This window comes from Mugil cephalus, chromosome 8 (genome assembly GCF_022458985.1).
Source record: "Mugil cephalus isolate CIBA_MC_2020 chromosome 8, CIBA_Mcephalus_1.1, whole genome shotgun sequence".
Classification (NCBI taxonomy): domain Eukaryota; kingdom Metazoa; phylum Chordata; class Actinopteri; order Mugiliformes; family Mugilidae; genus Mugil; species Mugil cephalus.
In genome coordinates, this window is record NC_061777.1 from 3,497,432 (window position 1) to 3,517,558 (window position 20,127).

General features: G+C 38.4%; 1 protein-coding gene across 3 annotated transcripts in view; it reads right to left on the reverse strand.

Annotated features, from left to right (window-relative positions):
- ksr2 (kinase suppressor of ras 2) overlaps window positions 1-19,127 on the reverse strand; it is a 127,378-nt gene extending 108,251 nt beyond the window's left edge. Inside the window, exons 1-3 of one of the 3 annotated variants that reach the window (XM_047591088.1) lie at window positions 18,310-19,127; window positions 5,468-5,608; window positions 2,332-2,482 (exon numbers count right to left, since the gene is read on the reverse strand). In XM_047591088.1, coding sequence (XP_047447044.1) covers window positions 2,332-2,482; window positions 5,468-5,608; window positions 18,310-18,483 — 466 coding nt within the window. In that variant the 5' untranslated portion in view covers window positions 18,484-19,127. The remainder of the gene's footprint in view (window positions 1-2,331; window positions 2,483-5,467; window positions 5,609-18,309) is intronic. The other 2 variants (XM_047591090.1, XM_047591087.1) reach the window with 2 other exon arrangements.
- Window positions 19,128-20,127: the final 1,000 nt, after the last annotated feature.

A 20,127-nucleotide genomic window follows, 5' to 3' on the forward strand; every position in this document is an offset into this window, starting at 1 on the left:
ATCTTTTTCTATCATGATCATGTTTAATTCTGTCTCTTTTTTTATTTTTATTGGGGCATTTCCTGTTTTATGTTGAAAGTTACTTTATCCTCTGTCTTCACTTCCTGTCCCCCTGTGGTTGTGGTTGTAGCAGCTCCATCCACCTGTGCCCCATTGTTCCCCTCGTATTTAGCCCACTGTGCCGCCGGTCCATCTCTGCTCTCTGTTTTCTTTGCCAGTATTCTCAAGTAAAGACTTTCAATCCACCACCTCTGTCTTGGGTCGTGCATTTTGATTTTGTTCCTCGTTCCAGTGACGTGTTGTAGTGAAGCAGAGCAGAAGCACAGTGGGACGAGGACAGACAGCTTTTCACACCTCTGTGTGTTTTTATTAACGTACTGTGGAAGTGACAAGTGTCACATCTTGAACGCTGTGAATATTTTATATTTATAACATGTCTACAATCTACTGTATTATTGTTCAAATTGTTGAAAACTGTAAAATATGAGCTCATGTTTGGCCCATCTTTTTATTCATTCCATCCATTTTCTACCTAGAGCCAAAGACAACTGGAGTTTTACTGAAGACGTTTGGCTGCTCATGTTGTCCTCAAAAGACAGAGAAGCCCGATGGTTTAAGGTGACATAAGTCTTTTGCAATGATAACAACAAATATTTTTAATTGCATTTTTCAGTTTCAAGCGTGCACCATCCTCAAATGTTCTAAACCAGGGTTGTCAAACACATGGCCCGTGGTCCAAACCTGGACCACCTGAGGGTCCAATCTGTCCTGCTGGATGAATTTGCAAAGTTTTTTTAAATGACGTAGAAGACATGTTGCAGCTGGGACCCTCGTGACCCTCCAGAGGACAAGAAGCTACAGAAAATAAATGAATGTTTATTAACAAGTTTAGTAAAAGGAAACTTTTTACTTATATACTGCTTTGCATTAAAATAAAAGGGTTCCTACACACTTGAAATTTCAAACTTCCATACTTATTCCAGACTCTAATTTCCTGACTTCACTATAAAAAAAAAAAAATAAATAAAATTTATGGCATTTGAATAAATAGTTGTGTATCTTGTAAATAAATTATGGAACTTGTTTTCATTAATCTGAATATTTATGCTGTTATGTCACCAAATGATTAAATATGATTAAAGCTCACATCAATAAGTTAAGACTGATTTTTTTTTATTATTGTAAGTTGCACATGAATCACTGTACTTTTCATTTTTTTAGCATTTTACATTTCACCTTAAAAAAAAAACAAAAAAAAACCCCAGATCGATCCATTTTTTTTTTTTAGATATTTATCATTTTAAACCCTGTGTTAATATGTTACTTGTTCAGCCCCATTTGAGATCAAATTTAGCCGAACTAATACGAGTTTCACACCTTCTGTTCTAAAGAAAATAGCTCAAACCTTCTATTAAACTTCTTCTTCTTCAAAAAAAAAAAAAAAAAAAAACAAACAAAAAAAAAAACCGCAACGAATCCAGCCGCCCTTGCTTTTAGCTTTGTTTTTTTTGGATCTATCATGACCTGGATGACGGAGAACCTTCACAGACAATATGATTACCCTTACAAAGGCCTCACAAATTACTCACACTTCTGTGTACGACTGCGGCAACAATGATGCATCAGAATAAACTATTGATTATGCACTTGAGGAAAAGCGTTGTTCTGAACACAGGTGTCAGAAAGTCTTACTCCTGAGATGAGCCGCGGCCCAGAGGTAGTGATTCAGTTCTAGTGAATTACAGCTGATTTAAGAGTGAAGACGCAGGGATCCACACAACGGGAAAACAGCACCACCTATAGGAACTTTAAATTATGGTTTCTGCTTGAAGCTTAGGATGATCAGACGTTTTAACATTTTTTACTCTGCAAACATATAAAAATGCTTCAGGTTCAAATAGTGCTTTTTTTTAACTCTATTTAAATAAATATTTTCAGGGATTTTCCCAAATTTCTGGGTGTCGTTGGACGACTTCATCATCAGGGGATAAAAACTGTGACAAAGAGAGTTGATAAAATAACATAAAAGTTTTTTATTCCTTCAGTGCCAAAGGACACATAGCCGGGTGGTTGGACTGCTATATTCCATTATTGCTGTTCTGTATTTTTCAAATAATATGGGAAATATCTTCCATAAAGCACGATTTTTTTAATTGATTGTTGTCAAATGTGGGCAAGAAACTTAGTCCAACGTGCTACAGGGAGGTGTTTCTTTAAAAATCTAATCTATTTGTTTTTTCTGTGTGTGTGTGTGTGTGTGTGTGTGTGCGTGTGCGTGTGTGTGCGTGTGTGTGTGTGTGCGTGCGTGTGTGCGTGCGCGTGGACCCGTACCGAGCTGGTGAGCCTTTCGGAGGCAGGAGAGGGAGGCGTTGAGTCGGGCACACTCCTCCTCGTTGGCACCAAACTTCTGCAGCAGCTCACACACCTGCTCCTCGCTCATCTCCAGCAGACCCTCCAGCGTCACCTCGCCGGGGCTCATCTCCTGCAGAGCGTGCACACAAAATAAGTAATAAAGTACATAATCTGCACCGCTGATGGAGCAGACGGTTCAGCAGCACATGCACAGAAACCAAATAGTTTTTCCGCTTTTCTTGCCGATTAGTGGGACAATTATCTGTCATCACATCACACATTAGAAGAAGTCACATCAACTATTGTTGTATTATGAAAAGACGCCTGGCAGCTACAGTTTAATGTCCGCAGACACTATATCAGTCTGTGCAGACGGTTCCACGTCAAGAACGGAGAACATCTCCCCTGAGAAAATCAGAACACATCACATTAAAAATGGGAATCAACAGGACAGACTTTGTCCAGGTGAATATAATCTTTCTTCTCACTCCTTTTTGGGCATGAATACGGAATATGTTTTATTTTTATTTTGTGTTATTTATTTGCATTGTGTCCATTCCTTTATGATCATTATTAGTTTTTTTTTTTGCTTTTTACATGTTTGAAATAAACTAAACCACTAAACGGTGGCAAAATGTTTGGTTGATTAGACATTTTATATATGTTTATAGTTCTTTAAACGCACATCAACATGAATATATTTTAGTAAAGGAATAAGGGCTTAATACTGAATGCAAAATGTTAATAATAATGTGTATTTAAAAAAAGCAACACTGATGCCTCCTGATGCTGAGAAGCTCCAGGTTCAAGTCCAGCTCAGGGTCTTTCTTTCTGTTTGCATGTCCTCCCTGTGTCTGTTTCCTCCGTTTCCTCCCCCCTCATGCTCGTTAGGCTGATTAGTGACCGCTGAATGGTTGCTCGTCTCTGCGTTAGCCCTGTGATAGGTGGCAATGAAACGTTGAAGACCCCTGAACTAAACTCAACAGTATTTATTGATCTATGACGTAGACTTTCTCAGTGAATCCTCATTAGAGTCATTTATCTGATCATCCAGAGACATAATGGTTAATAAACATGTATTATTGCATCTATTTGCACTCGTTAGCTTAGCATGTTCGTTTAGTTTCACTGATGATGAAGGATAAATCCTTCATGACCTTTAAGTAGTAAAGATTAACTAAATTTTATTTCAGGTCAGTTTATTTAATCCTGTAACTTGTAAGATGTTTCTAGGTGGCCTCACTGCAACACAGATTATCTCGTTAGTTTATTCAAACAGTCACATTCACATGTATTTAAGTGTTAGAACAAAAGGCTGATTTTGTTCGTGTCACTGAAATGTGCACTGTTAACTCTGCAGAGGCTGTTTAGGTTGACTTGGTAAATTAAATTAAAACGTTAATCTCCTGAGACCCTGCGTCCTCATATGAGGACATTAAGTTCCAGGTTTGTTTCAGCTTCTTATTCTGCTTCATTTAAACTTAATTTATCCTCTTAACTAGATACTAGTTGGTGTAAAAACATGATGGTCGTCATTGATCATGTAACAAAAGTGCAAAAATGTGCAAAACCTCATTTTACAGTTTAAACTTCTTTTTTTTATGCTTAACTTAACTTTTCTAGTTTATTATAACAGGTAAATTCTATCAATAGTAACAACCTATAACTAATTAGCAAGTACTCAGTTGAGCACATTCAGATTTCATTATTTGCAATTTTGCTTTTGCACAGTCGCGTTCAGACATGAAAATCAACATATTTTGTTACATATTGTTAACTTTATTATAATATTCAGTGAAATAATCCCTGTGTCCACACATGAGGACATCATTTTTCTTCTAAAAACTACTTCCTGTTCAAAGACGATGCTTAGTTTTTATAGTTCTTAAGTCCTAATGATCCCAAATAAAGAGAAATGGAGAAATTAAACATGAATATCTCAGGTTTCAGGAGGTTAAAATAGCAACTGTGCTTTTAACTTTCTGCAAACTACAAAACAAAAACTATAATTTACTTATTTACAGCATGTAGCTCCAGCAGGTAAACTCTAGTCATAATAGACCTACAGTATGTTTATTTTATTTATAGGCCCATATGTCACATCAAGATTCTTCTGTTTCCAGCTTTAACCTCATGGTTAGATTTGAGTTTAAATTCAGAACAGTATGCATTGATTCTAAGGTGTGAGCAGGGGCCAGAGCTGCTGCCAACTTTGTTGGAACTAGTTCAGGAAGGTTGTGTTGTTCCTTGCATGTGCAGCAAGACACAATGTCTTTAAGTCAGGGATAAACGACAAACCTTCCACTAAAGCACACGGTCACAAAATAATCATGGAATCATTAAATACTTAACCTGACTGCATCAATCTGTAAGGTGATAGTTCATTAAGATACTGACTCAGGTTTTCTCTATACCTAAAAATAACCTATGTATTGTACTGTGTTATCGTAGTCTTAGAAAAATACTAGTTAAGATAAAGACGAGCGCTCAGGAGGCACCGTCCATGATTTCTGTGTCTTTTCCAGATCTTTAACAAATTTTAAACCGGACCTAATTATCTGGGTCAATATATAATTATGGGACTTTTTGAGTTTAACTGAGTTGACAGGTATCATTGAAAATCAACATGGCGCCTATAACTAGTCACCACATGACATTTTTACATAAAGATTCTTCTAAATAGTATATGTACCATTGAGTAAATTGAAATTGAGAGTTATTTATAGTTATATTACAGTAACACTGTTGACATGTGATAAATCCACACACTCCTTTATATTAAATAACTAGCTAATTAGACGGTTATTTAGTTATTTAGTTACGTTTTAGTGATATCTAGTCATTTTTTATTAATAAGTGATTGTTTCCATAATAAATAATTATGTATTCTGTAAATACATGATCATAATATTTGATTTCCTCTTAATAAAAATGTATGCAAGACATACATACACTTACATATTTGCTGATCACCTCCGCTTGAAATAAAATAAACGGAAAAATCAAAGGAGCGAAGGAACAAGTTGAAATAAATGAATTAGAGATTCAGATCTAAATGGAAACAGTCTGACGACTGGTGGGAGTCACACAGTTATTATGTGGCAGCAGGCGTTACCTCTGTGACCTCCTTCCTCAGGTTGACGATGCGGAACCAGTGGCCGAGGCGAGGGAAGTCCTCCAGCTCAGCGCTGCGCTCCTCTAAGGCCACTTTACACTTACAGGACAGCTGGCGGCTGAAGTACTTCACCAGCTTCCCCTGGATGGAGACGGGACCACGAAACACACAGAACACAGAGAGGAGAGGGTTCGTTAGTGCTTCGTTAATGCTTCGACCAAAACCAAATATTCAGCAGCATTTATGATCATTTAGAATCACCAAAACTATATATAAGTGACCGGCTGTGTTATTTCAGATACAGCTGATAATCACATGATCTGGTTCATTTCCAGTCACACATAACACAAAGAAACAACAATTTGTGTACAAATCCAACTAACAGTGAAAGGAAAAATAAAACCCTAAATGTATCGTGACATAATCGATTTCACACACAAAGACATAGCTTATTATTGCTTTTCATGTACAAAAGTTTAGTTAACCTTATCCATGAGCAGCACGTAAGAATGAAAAGCCAGAAAAAAAAGGAAATAGCTTCTGATTTACATTCAACTGCTGCATATTTTCATGCTCCTTAATGATTTTACACTTTAAGGCTTTTCTTAAAGTCACACTTTCAATTTGCCATCTAGACCACTCCTTCCATAGTTTGACATTAGTTTTCACGTTGCATGTTTAAAAAAAATACACAAACCTCTTAAATGATCATTTCCTTCTCTTAATTTGAATAATTTTAGTTTACCCTCAGGAAAAACTAATCAACAAGCTGAAAAAATAAAAGCTTGAATGGTGTTTTCAATGGTTTCCTGTCCCACAGCAAAATAAATAAACAACTATGAATCATATGTTAACTTTTAACTGTATAGCTGACAAATCGCTTCCTGAAGAATCACTAAAACTCCCTGGTTAGTTCACTGGAGTTACTCAGTGGGAATCGCTGTGAACATTTACACGACGCTGATGCAAAGAAACACAGGACACATTCCTACTAAAATAAAGTTTTTGTAAAGAAGAAGCCATATGGACAAATCAAATAAATAAACCGGCTGCTGGAAGACGTCACCGTACAGAAACTATTCATGTAGCTTCTGAATCAATTTTTGACTTTGATGCAACTCAACCGGCGCTAAAACAAAAAAAAAAAGAGAAGAAACCATCCTCACATTTTTGGCAGCTTTGACATTATTTAACAACAACCTCTAAATGTGATCAGGAACGAGACGTGGTCTATGAGAGGCCTAAAATAAAAAACTTCAACATAAAGTTCAGGCTCGACTGAAGCTCACAAACGATCCGACTGTTTTAAAACTTCAACAAGAGACTAAGAGATCATTTCAAGATAAAATAAGACACAAGGTAAATCAACACTGTGACAATCAGGTGTAAGTATCGTATTATTGTACAAAAACACACGTTGGGATGTTATTATAATTTGATATATTTCTTATTATTAATCATGTATTTGATCCATGTAGGTTTATTGATTAGAGTGTCATCGTTTTTTTTCTGTTAAAGTTTTTAGTTCAGTTTATTTCAAACATAAATAATCATAAAGGAGTCGACACGATGAACATAAATAATAGTAAATAATAAATAAATAAATAAATAAATAAAGGAGTGGAAGGAAGTATAAACTTATTTTATCCCACCTCTTCATAATAAACAATAATATATGTTTTCTTTGCTTCCTGTCAGTATTAAAATAATAGTATAATAATAACCTTTATATTATATTATATTTATATTATTATATTACCTTTATATTATATATATATACATACATACACATATAACATACCCACATTACCAAAGATAACACAAAATAACAAAAATAACAAAAATTAAAAGACAAATAAAACAACTTTTCTTTCTTTCTGAGATGCTACAAAACATGAAAAGGAGTTGACACCATATAAGCTTCTACTTCTGCCTGACACCTTTTTTTTTTCCATTTAGCTGCTGTATATTTTCCGTAATGTATGAAAACGGATGATGTGCTGAAAATAAACGATCTGTTTATCTAAATTTATCTGGACATTTACGGCTGTGACTTCTTTCTGCTCGTCCCTTTCCTGCTTCCACCTTTCATCCTCGGGCCCTTTAATAAACTGTTCCTTACTCGACACGCTGGTGTCACTTCCTGCTGCTGTGGCCACTCGAGGCAGGTGATGACAAACAAGGTTTCGTGTGGGATTTGAACCCAGGACCTCTCACATCGGGGCCAGAATCATAGAAACTGAATCAGTGTCAGTATTCTGAGCCTCACCTCATCCTGCGTTCGTATTTACAAAGAAAATCCAAGTAAAGTGGAGTTAGCATCGATTATTTCTGCTTCATCTCAGTTTTTGTCTTATGTTTTTAGACTATTTCTACACATAGAGGTGTCAGTGTTTATTTCATGCTGTTCTACTGATTAACATAACGTCAATAATCATAATCCCATACGACACAAACATGGAACAGCACAGACGGCGACGGTAAACGAAGAGCTGTAACCTAAATGCTGTTCCTCAGCTCTTGTTTGTTACATGGCAGAGAGGACTCTCTTTGTTCCTTTTTTACATCCTCGATCAGCGTGGGCTGCCACTAAATGAGCTTCTTTTCTTGAGTACAGCATCTTACAATGGAAGGGAGAGCAGGAACCTGGCAGCGAACCTTCATTTCAAGGCCGAGGACGTGAAAACTAAACACCTGGTAAAGAGAGGGGTTCACCCACGGGTCGAGTGCTTCGGTATAAAGGAACACGCTCCACGTTTGTTCTCTTTTTTCCGAGTCTGTGTCTGTGTTTTATCAGTAGTCCAGCAGGAATGAGTCTGTGTTGTCATTTCGACAATTAATACAATAAATAATGAGCAATGAGATAAACAGCTGCATGAAGGAAACAACCAGTTACATGAAGTTTCTATCACAAAAGTCAGAATGATTCTAAGTGGCTTCGTTCTTGAGGAATCAAAGTTTGATAAAATGCTTTGGTTGAATCCTTTAATGACTTTTATCAGTGGAATCAGAAGAAAATGACACATCGCTTCATGCAGCATCCACTCAAACACAACTCTCTGATTTGATTGGTTCAAAAAGCTGCTGCTGTCCCAGTGTTAAAGAATGTTAAAGGGTTGAACAAGTTAAGGGATAGTATTTATCTTCTATTTTATTTCTATTTTATTTCACTGCTCGGTAACTTTAAATGTATTTATTGTATTTGCTATAGGGCGGGTGGTCTAGTCTGGTCTGGTCTGGTGGGGGCGGCATGTGACATGTAACAATTAACATCCATATGAATGAATGTCAGGTCCAAACGTTTCCCAGCAGAACACTGAATTGTCACAAGGTGGATAATTTCATTCATCTCTCCTGTCTGTGGTCATAATGTGTGGCTGACGAGTGTAGATTTTTATTTTTTCCTTCTGTCTCTGGGACGACAAAAGATGTAGAGGGTCGACATATTCCAAAAATAAAAGACAGCATAATTAAAAGTAATTAACTAAAAGAAGAATAAATATAAATGATAATAACGGTGGTACTAGTATTAGTAGTATTGTTAATATAATAATAATTCTCCCCCCTCCTCCCTCTTTCTCCTTCTTCTTCCTATTCTTCTTCTCCTCCTTCTCTTCATAGATTCTTTTATTGAACAATGAGAGTCATCAGCCCGATTCAGTCTTGTGATTAATAATTTATTATTTATATTCTATTCTATTTGTATTGCAATTCTATTTGTAACAATAATAATATTAAAACTGAGCCATCAGCTATTTACTTATATGATTTGTAAACTTTTCTACTAAAACCCCCGTGAATTCATCCATGACACAGCATTTGTCTGTAGCAGTATCACGATGTGGAAACACAAAATGCATGTAGAGCAGAGTGATCTAAAGCCAGAGCCAACTCAGGATAGTCCAGATAAAGCATCTGAGCTGAATCCAGTTCTCCAACAGATTTAAAACACTGATAAAATAGAGTCCGGGGGGGGGGGGGGGGGGGGCACATGATGATGGATGACGTGATGCTGGGAGACTTTAGGATGATGCATGCGGATGGCCGGACTCCAAGCGTACACCTACAAAATGACTGGTAGGAATTAGACAGCGCTGGCCTACATCGAGCGCATACCAAAGTAGAAACCAGTGGAGGAGGGACCGGCAAGTCACCTCTGAATGCAGAAAACCCTCCAGCAGCTGCCCACGGCTCAGAACGCTCGGCCTGATAAAGCTCAGTCCACACCTACGGAGAAACTCACATCTACCCAGGCTGTCTCACTCCACACCACACTCACCACATACAACATCACGTTATTATCTGCTTATGGGATTATTCCAGAACAGCATGTTTAAAGAAAGTGAAAGACGAATGGACGTCCATCACTTTGATCTAAAAGGAAACATCTTGATAAATAGTGGATGAATCTGTGGAAGTGAAGATATTTCTTTTGAGTTGATCACTGATTCAGAAATGTTTTGTCCTTTTTACTCTGTTCTTCTCAACCACAAAGATGGACAGTGTTTCTGTTGAGGTAATTATTGTCCCCTTCTTCATGATAAACTGGACACGAGTTCCTTCGGGGTGAGAGGTGATACTGTTAGAAGGTTAGAAGTCTTTTTCAGGCCAAGGACCAAAAAACTGATGGAGAGATTAAGTAGAGACCAACTACCTACGATATGAGCTCTATATTAAACTAGTGCTATTTATAAATATACATTATTAGTATCATTGTCCATGTATCATCATCCATTTAATATTAAACTATTCTTTATCCTTTTGCTAAAATAGGTTGGATTCATGTTAATGTGCATTTAAAGGGATTTAAATTATATATATATATGTGTATATATATATATATATATATATATAATCAACCAAAGGAGCACATATGGCACAGCAGACCCCCTATTGAAGACTCTAGGTATTTGATGTCATAGAAAGGGGCCTTTTCCTATTTTTATGTGACAAGTTGTGACATTAATGTGGTTTAGTTATGAATGTACAGTTGTGGTCATCAACTGACAATCGCATGACAAACTGTTGCACTTCTGAGATCCTCTAACACCTTCACTCTTTCTGTATTGTTTGATTAAAATGTGTCCAGAGTGTTACCTTTCACACAGTTTCCACCACATAATACAAAAAAACTAAAAAAAAATACCTTCATATGCTCATGTCAGGTCACTTTGTTTCATCTCGTTAAATACTTTGGTTTGACACTTTGCAGATGAGCGTCATCTTTATACCTCCTCTACATCAGTGGTTCTTCTCATCTGCTCCGGCTTCAGGACCAAACCATCACCCTTTAATGACAAGCCATGACCCAAATCAAAGAAAACGCTTAACTTCTTTAAACTTATTGAATGAAAAGACTGTGCACTTAAGAACCTGAGATAGTAAAACAGAATATCACAGTATGAAAGCACAAAAACAACAAGTGGCGACGCTAGAGAGGGATCTGTTCCCTTTTACGCTCAATTAGCTGCATTTTAATTCAAACCAAAACTCTTCTGTAGTAACTTTTTTTTAACAGACTCAACAGAACTTTCATGCACAAACATGAAGTAAAAAAAGTCCAACTACTGAGAAGCAGTTAAAAAAAAAAAAACTCCAAACACGGAGCTTTAGCCGAGGACCCGCTCATTAAATATATGTCTGCAACATTTCACTAACAGACAGTTTTAACAGACTCACAGTTTTCATGCAAAATGTGTGAAATAAAAAAGTGCAACTACTGAGAAATATTTAAAAAAAGAAAAATCTAATTCTGTCGCTTTAGCTGTGAATTTACTGAATCTATGACAACCAACACAACACTATGAAAAAAAAAACTGCTTCTTCAGTAGCAGCTTTTATCCACAACTACAAAATAAATTAAACAAAAAGTGCAATTCAGAAGGATTCAAGAATAAAAAATTAACTTTACTTCTGGTGACACTCAGAGAGAACCCACGCAGACACAGGTCCTGTGTCTGAAATCATTCACTCTCTCCCCTAACCCCTGTATTATACACCACATAAATACTATAAAGACACAGCATTTACTACTGACACAAGTTAACACCATCAACATTATTTATAGCCGACCTGATGAAAACACGCAGCTCTTAGTTTTGCACGTACAGTGAGTTTCACCAAGCGTGCCTTCAAATAATTTGCATGAAATTCAGTTCAGCTCTCTCTTATTTTGAAGGAGTTGAACAGGGAGTTGTTTCCCTTTGGAGTTTACACAGTTAACATTTATTGCGCCGAGCGTTTTGTTTATCCTGTGCAAATCTAATGTGTGAAACCGACCACAAAGCGGGATCCTAAAGATCAGAGCGAATCTGGCAAAGCCGACCGCAAAAACCAGAACAGACTGAACGCACCAAGCTAGGGCTAGCAGGCTAACAATAGCAAGCAGGTTTTTAACACCTTATTATTTTTACCTTCTGTTTCCCTCCTTGCACAGACTGCCAGACGCGCTGAACACCTCTGCTGCTAACGCTGTTTGTATTTTTAAATCAAGACACAAGCAACCTGTGCTTTCTGAGAATGAAGTCGACCCCACTATTAGTTTTTAAAGTACCACGGTGAGTCTTTGAGGTCCGGGTCACACCTGCCTTTAAAATGCGTTCTAGGCCGTGCAAATGACAAACTGGCAGCTCTAAGTACAAGTACAAGAGAAACACCGCACATGTGGACTACATACGGGCCACAGCTGCACAAATGTCCTCTGCATGAGCGTGAGTCTCGTAAAATGATTTATCTGTAAAATTTGATACCAACACAAAAGAGGACAACAAAGGATTCATCTTTTCAGAAGGCTGAACTCTTTTAATGTAAGTAGGAGGATACAGGTCTTTTATCGAAAGCCTTTTGACTTTTTCCATTCATTTCATTTTTAATAATTCATTTTCTGTTAATGCACCGAGCTGTCAGACACAGAAGGACACCTGCATGTTATCTCTGACAGTGTTAGTGTGGTTTGTGTTGTTATTATTATTGTTATTAGTGTTGGCTGGCCGTCTATGTGGGCATGGCCGCCGTTTATTGCTGTCGAACTGAACAAACTTCGGGATAAATAAAGTTGTATTGAATTGAATTGAATTCACCTTGTTCTACAATTTCACATCTTTGCTTTAAAAAGTATTTTAAATGATCCCAAAACTAAAACTTGGTCTTGTACCTGGTGCAAAGTAGAAGAGAAAACAACCCCAGAAAATGTAAAAATATATAGATGTTAATTAAAGTAAACATATATATATAACCAATGAATAATGGCACGAGTGTTTACACTTTAGTATTTCCAGCTTCTTCTCCATCTTGACAATTTTCAAATTATTTTGGATCAATAAAGATGGAACATCTGGGAAATGTTAACTGAGGAGGTTCAAACTAAACCTTAAAACAGCCTTAATGTTGAGTAGTTGTAGATTTAAGTGCTGCAGATTTTAGTCACTGAGACATTTTACATCACAAACTGGTCAAGGTCCTGATTTAAACCTCCTGAGACCCTGTGTCCTCTTATGGGGACGTTAAGTTTCAGGTTTGTGGCATTTTATTCTGCTTCATTTAAACTTTTATCCTCATAATTAGTCACTAGTTGGTGTAAAAACATGATCAAAAGTGAACAAGGTACGAAACCTCATCAAATTTTACAGTTGAAACTTGTTTATTTATGATTATTAACTTTTCTAGTTTAATATGAAACAAATTCTATCAATAGCAACAAGCTATAACTTCAGTAATTAGCAAATACTTAGATGAGTACAATTCTGCTTTTGCACATCAATGTTCAGACATGAGAATTAACAGTTTTATATTTTGTTACATATTGTTGACTTCATTATAATATTGTTTTCATATTTATATTTATATTATTATGTGAAATAATCCCTGCGTCCACACATGAGGACTTAATTTTTTCCAAAAACTACTTCCTGTTCAAAGACGATGCTTAGTTGTTATAGTTTTTACGTCCTTTTAAAACATACAAACCAAACAACATGTCGGGTTTCAGGAGGTTAAAATAGCAACTGTGCTTTTAACTTTCTGCAAACTATAAAACAAAAACTAAAAACATAATTAATTGATTTACAACATGTAGCTCCAGCAGGTAAACTCTAGTCATAATAAACCTACAGTATGTTTATTTTATTTTATTTATAGGCCCACATGTCACATCAAGATTCTTCTGTACTCCAGCTTTAAACAGGGGATTGAATTTGACATAATTTTTTTCCCCCAAAACTACTTCCTGTCCAAAGATGATGTGTAGTTTTTATAGTTCTTAGGTCCTTCTTATCCTAAATAAAGAGAGATGGAGACATTAAACAAGTGTCTGCCTCACAGTAAACTACTAGCAACTAGCCCGCACATATAAAACACATGAGAGAATAGACAGAAAAGTAGGGTGCTGTGTTATTGTGCAATGTATCTCCACTTCAGTTAAATCTCAATTATGTCCTAAATTTGAAAGTTTGCAAATTGCAGATGTTTAGCAGCAGCATCGTTAGCACGGTAGCTAGCTTGTGTAGCTGAGCTGGCAATCACACTAAAACAAACAACAACAAAACAAAACAAAACAGCAGAAGACCACCAGGAATTAAGTTAGTTTGTAAATGACCCTAAGACATTATGACAAAGAAATACATGTCCACTTGTATCCTACACAAATTTGGGCTGTGGGGAGATTGGTGTGGCTTCTACGCTAATCACGTCCCTTATGTATCCAGTCCTGCTTTACAAATAACAGTGTCACCTATCAGCTATGTGTTAGTAGACTATAAACAGCTATAAACTATTCTTTCTATAACATAGATGACAGAGTCTGGGACATTTATCTGCTTTGATTCTGCGGAGCAGATGTGTGCTAACAGCCTCTCTGTCACTGTCCTGCACTTACAACATGATACTGTGTAGTGGCAGACAAATGAAGTTACAGGTTTTAATACTCAGGGATGTAAAAATGATTTGCCCTCTAAGGTTAATGAAGCTTAAAGGGTGAAGTGACACCCTTTGCTTTGAGTAATTTACCGGAATACGTTACAAATAGTAAGTAGCACGGTTAGCAGTTAGCTGGTGAACACAGCGGAGCATTTAGCAACTGCAGAGACGGATCTGTCCCTCGGACGTTTGTGAAGAAAAGCAAAGAAACTTTTACAACTTAAAAAGTGGCTTCTATAACAACTATGTGCAGCTACTGTCCAGGTGTGGGGAGGCGTCGTATGGAGAAGAAACGCCTGAACCTTTCGTGTCTTTGAAAACAGTTTCTCCGAAAGCTTGCACCTTTGTCCCATTTATATAAGATCAAAAAAGGCATGATAAAGCTAAGAAGAGGCTGTGATGGGAAACCTTCCACATATATAAATATACACTGACTACATACGACTATATGACGGCAGAACAGGTGTAAACACTCGTGCCGTTAGACATGGTCAGACAACACTTCGTATGACCCATTTTCCCTGAAGCATAATGAACTCTTTATCTTTCTAAGCTCAGTGCTTGAACTGTTCTTCACAGCCTTTGATCGTGTGACTCGGAGTTTAAAAAAAAAAACAACAACAAAATAAAACACAGGTCCACCTTTGAAGCAAAAAAAAATAGGAAGCTACATTTCATGATCAAATAAACACTGTAGAGCCTTCGACCGTCTCATACACTTGAATATGAATGAACAATTGTTTCGGGTCGACACTAATTTCTATTATTTGAAACACATAATCATATGTCTGCATTGAAAGATTCATCACGTGCCTTAATTATTCTGGTGTATCCAAGGGATACCACCAACAATGCGTAGTGACATTAATGGAAACAAGCATAACACTTCATCCAAGTAGTGGTATAAGCCGCTATTCCTGACAAAGCTATTGGCTAAACTGACGTCAGCGCTCGGACGCACGTGTCTGAGGCCTTAATCTGGGTCTCCTGCTTAATAATGGAGACGGACAAACGGAATCTAACACAAAAAGTGTCGTATGCATGAGGAGGGCTTTTTGTTCTGCTGACGTCATTGTGGTCCTGATCAAAACCCTGTGGTAAAAACACTGCCACCCTGAAAGGCAGCTCAATGCGGCTCAGAGGAATATCAGACAGCTCTCAGGGGGGGTAGCTCGTTTGTTGCACTTGTGAATTAACCACAAGTATGATAAGTGTCTTTCCTTTTCTTCATGTTTTCTGTTGAGCGATGCTTTCAGTTTATTCCATTTCTGCAGAGAGAAAAGCAACTAGTATAAACTCCACATAAACTGTTGTGCAGGTTTATCAAGTCTGTATTTTCAAAGTGGTCGAACTCATCTTGTTTCTGGATATAAAATTAGTTTTAATAAGGTTAGAGGAGCAGAACTGCAGCCCAAAACAGTCCACTGCTACCAGGAAACCTGTACATCACTGGACTAAATTCACACTGGCGTCTCTAGTTTTATGTCTGGTGGACAGACACTTATTAAAAATGTTCCAAACACAGACACAGAGATACAACGTACACTTTAAGATGTCGGCAACAAATCTAAGTCGTGACTGAGGGTTTCTATGCAAAGACCAAGCGAAGGTGGACTTAAGACTTAAGTTGGGACATTAATGAGCCTGAGGACTCCCTACTTGGATGCAAAGAGTGGTTAACTACTGTACAATGGGGGCACTGGAGACATGAAATGTGACCTTGTTTCCAGCTGTAGTAGGCATCCTTTCAGCAAAACAACAACAGACACACAACAGGGCAACTGGCTGGCGAAGGCAAAGGGCCTCGAGGATTAAAACAGAGCTAAAGAAGAGACACTTTCACCAAAACGCCAGAGAAAATACAATAAATGACATGTTTCTTTGACTTGGATGTGGAGAGGTTATTCAGCTGTTAACAACATTATGAGGATAAATGCCAGATATTATGTTCTGGAACTCATAAACATGTATATTTTTATTTTTCCTGTATGGAAATATACCAAAAATTGTTAAATTGTGACATTTCATGCCTCCTTTTATCAATTAAATCTTATTTTTTTCACTGACATAGATTTGTCAAGCTGCATCATAAGAAGAATACCCACAGAATTATGTTCATGCAACTTTAAATAACGACTGTGTTCATCTGCATGTGCAGCCACTGAAGCAATATACCTGCCACAAATGTTCAGGTTTGGATTGCAATAAAAACAACTTTAAATATTATTAATACTTTGAAATGCTAAGAGTAGCTCAGAGGAACGACTGCTACTGACGCCTTCCACTTTCCTTCCACTGTAAAAGCATTTAAAGAGCAACATCTCGATGCATCATAATCTCAGCATTCGAATCAACAGCCCAGGTCTGAACTAACTAGAAGTTTTGGAACTCCTTTGCTAGCCCGTTGCTAACATGCATTGCTGCCAATTGAATTGTGCAACGCATAAAAATATATTTGTGACAGGAGCAGCAGTCAAAATTGCTGCAGGGACGCTGCAGGCGGCATAAATGTGCATGTTGGTACTTATGTATGTGCAGCCTCGATGTAAACGTAATAAAAACTTGTGGACTTAAGTGACGAGTAGATTACGGATGAGAACAAAAGATTCTACCCTGCTCTCCCTTTGGTCTAAAGAAAAGTTACAACAGCCTCCTTCTTTTCCTTTTAAAATAAAATACACTGTTCTACGTGCATGTACACGTCTTAATTTAAAATATCAGCCAGGCTGATGCTGCAACATAAAACAACAAGAATACCTCTATAATGCTTAGATCCTAACTAATAAACCAGTACCCACAATGCTTTGCAAGGCTTTTGCAAGTCCTGGAACATGATGAACATTTATCTTCACACTGCTCGTTGCTGGCAGCACATTTCTACTTAATATTAGTTCTCTCTTTCCTTTTGGATTGCATTCCTTGTCCCCTGTCCAGCACTTTGCAAACTTCACCTCAGCAGCTCAGGCATGATTGTGTTTGTGTGTGTGTTTTAACATCCACAGCCTCATGAGTCCATGTGTGTCCGACTGTGTCTCACTTCATGTGACTTTATGGCATCTTTTTTTTCTTTCTTTCCATATCTCGATTATATTCCCACTGGGACTTAAAGTGCGCTGACGGCACACGCAGACACTCAGTGGTGAGTTTATGGAGACCTTATCGCACTTAATGGTATTTGTTTCAATCTCCAGAGACATCACCATAACATTCTTCCAGGCCTTTAATGCTGTGCTGTGTCTAGCGGTGCTCAATGGTGAGTTTTCACTGACCTTATCGCACATTTATGGCGTTTTTATGTCCTGTAACAGCCTGTCACTGGTGAGGGGTTTGTTCAACTGCTTTTAAGTGGTCTCAAAACGGACAGTCCGACATCTCAAGCGCAACACCGGGATGACATATTATGGCCACATTACGTAACGCAATTTACGGAATACCCCCACGGGCCAATTAAGGGATAACGATATTTTGTAACAGTTTCAGTAATCTCCTCTCCATCCTTGCATAACGCCGGGGCCCGGGATGGATGCGCCGCGAGAACAGATGCGCAAAGCTGGCATATCGGCAATGGATTGTAAACACGGGCTGCCTATAGGCCTCGGCTGCCTCAGATATTATTCTGATGGAGAAGAGCCACCTTCTCTCTCCGCCACCTGCAGAATGCGCAAGTCTACAGCAGCCCACTGCAGCCCCGTGGCCTCTTGATTTATTGCACTGCACAAAACAGATAGCAGTGGGGCTTCGGCACAAACCTTTCGCACGTTTATGCAGTGGCAGCAGAAAGACAGTTTTTTATCGCTGAAAAAGGGAGGAGAGGGGAGGGCACATAGAAAAATATGGCCTAGAAATAAATAAGAGACGGTGACAAGCCCCCCCTCTCCCCGTATTGATTAAGCGAGATGAAGATGCACAGCAGAAACCCAGCAGCTTACCTCCAGCGTTCGTATCTCCTTCTGTGTCAAGTCGTTGGATGTGGCACATTTGGTCCGTAAACCTTCCAAACTAGAAATGCTTATGTCTATCATATTTTGCACCAACTCGCACTGCTGCAAGGCTTTCTGCAAACTAAGATGCTGCTCCTCGCTTTTTGTCATCTCCTCGTTCATAGTTTTGCCAGCAGCGGACGTTATTCCCCCTCCTTTTTGCACTTAAAAACAAATAAATCAACAAATTAAATAAACGAGGAAAAGCAAGCACTCAAAAAAAATGATGCCAACAGTGGCTCAGAAAAGAAGCGTGGAGGAGCCCACGGAGCGGTGCGACCTGCGAAACGCCATGAAACGAGATGCTGTGGGTTCAGAGACGCGCTTTGAGCCGCGAGAGAGTCGACTCCATCGCAAACAACAGTCCTCGTAGTTCCTGCCGTTTCATCAAGGTGTCTCTGGCTGTTGGCTAAATCAAACGCGGTGTGAAGGTAGCGAGCGGGACTACGCGGTTCGCCACAGCATCCATTGGGTGCCTACCCTTCGATGTTTAAAAAAAAAAATAAAAAAAAAAAAAAGACAGAGAGAGAAGGAGGAGGAGGTGGAGGAGGAGGAGGAGGAGGAGGAGGTGGAGAAGGTGTTCAGCGCATCCTAAGCGCACGGATCGTGGGGAAGCCTGGTGCTTTTTAAAGGTGCTGATGTGTGGTTTGGATGCAGGTACTCCCTGTCTCCCTTGGCAGCAGCTGCATCCCGGTTCGCTCCCACCACACCGACATGTTTCCTGTCAATCAAACCCACAGCAACAGCATCGCATCGCCCAGGCACCGCCGCGAGGGGGGCAGCTCTCGCGAGATTAGGAGCCAAGTGGGCAAGCGCTTCAGCCTTCACAGGCCTGGATGTGGGGGAGCCCCAACTTCTTATCACAGGTCTAAACGACAGATGGGAGGTCTGTTTTCTGTGTAGGTATAGATGTGTCCGTACAGAGCGTTCATATACCGCAGGTTTATAGAGGCACATGTTTTTTATTTACTTAATTAACAAAATTGGCTGTATGCGCTTTATTGGGTGCCTTATCTCCCCTCTTATTTATCTTCTCTGCACAGACAGGTGCACAACAGGCCTGCAGATAAGAAGAAATAAGAAGAGAGATGCACAAGATCCTGATCCCTGTCTGCTGATAAAGTGTGTGCTATCTATTCGCAAACAAAGACAGGACATGATCGAAACCAACGCTTGGCATTCACATTATATGACCTCAATAAGGAAAATACTGTCACCGTGGTCGAAGTAAATGGTCCGCCTCACAAAGACTCTTCAAAGATGTGCAAAAATAAATCCAAGGGGTCGCAGAGTGATTCCTCACAATTCATTCATTTGTAATTTTGAGCCTGGTCACTTCATTTGAAAGAGTCACCAGCCAAAGAGGTTAGGAACTTCTCCCACATGGTGCTGGGTGAAATAATAGCCTACACTAAATGCAAGTTAATGATATTTTCTGGATTAATATGTAGGTGCATTCCAATTATTTTGATACACTGTGTGTATAGACAGAAGAATAAAATATTTTCTGCAAATTGTTGGAGAAAAGGTTTGTGCAGCACTGACTTTGACATCGAGTTAAGATAATTACAGATGTACTAGATGCAGAGAGAAAGCGCAACATGTGTAGATTAATTATCAGACTGTGAGGCCTGCATTTTAAGTTAAGAATTCAAACGTGAAAACTGGAGCAAAGTACAGTGAAGTGCACTTGAGAGTGGAACAACTGGGTTTTAGTTTTCTAAATTTAGGCAAAAACTTATGTGCGTGCAGAACACCAAGGCAAAA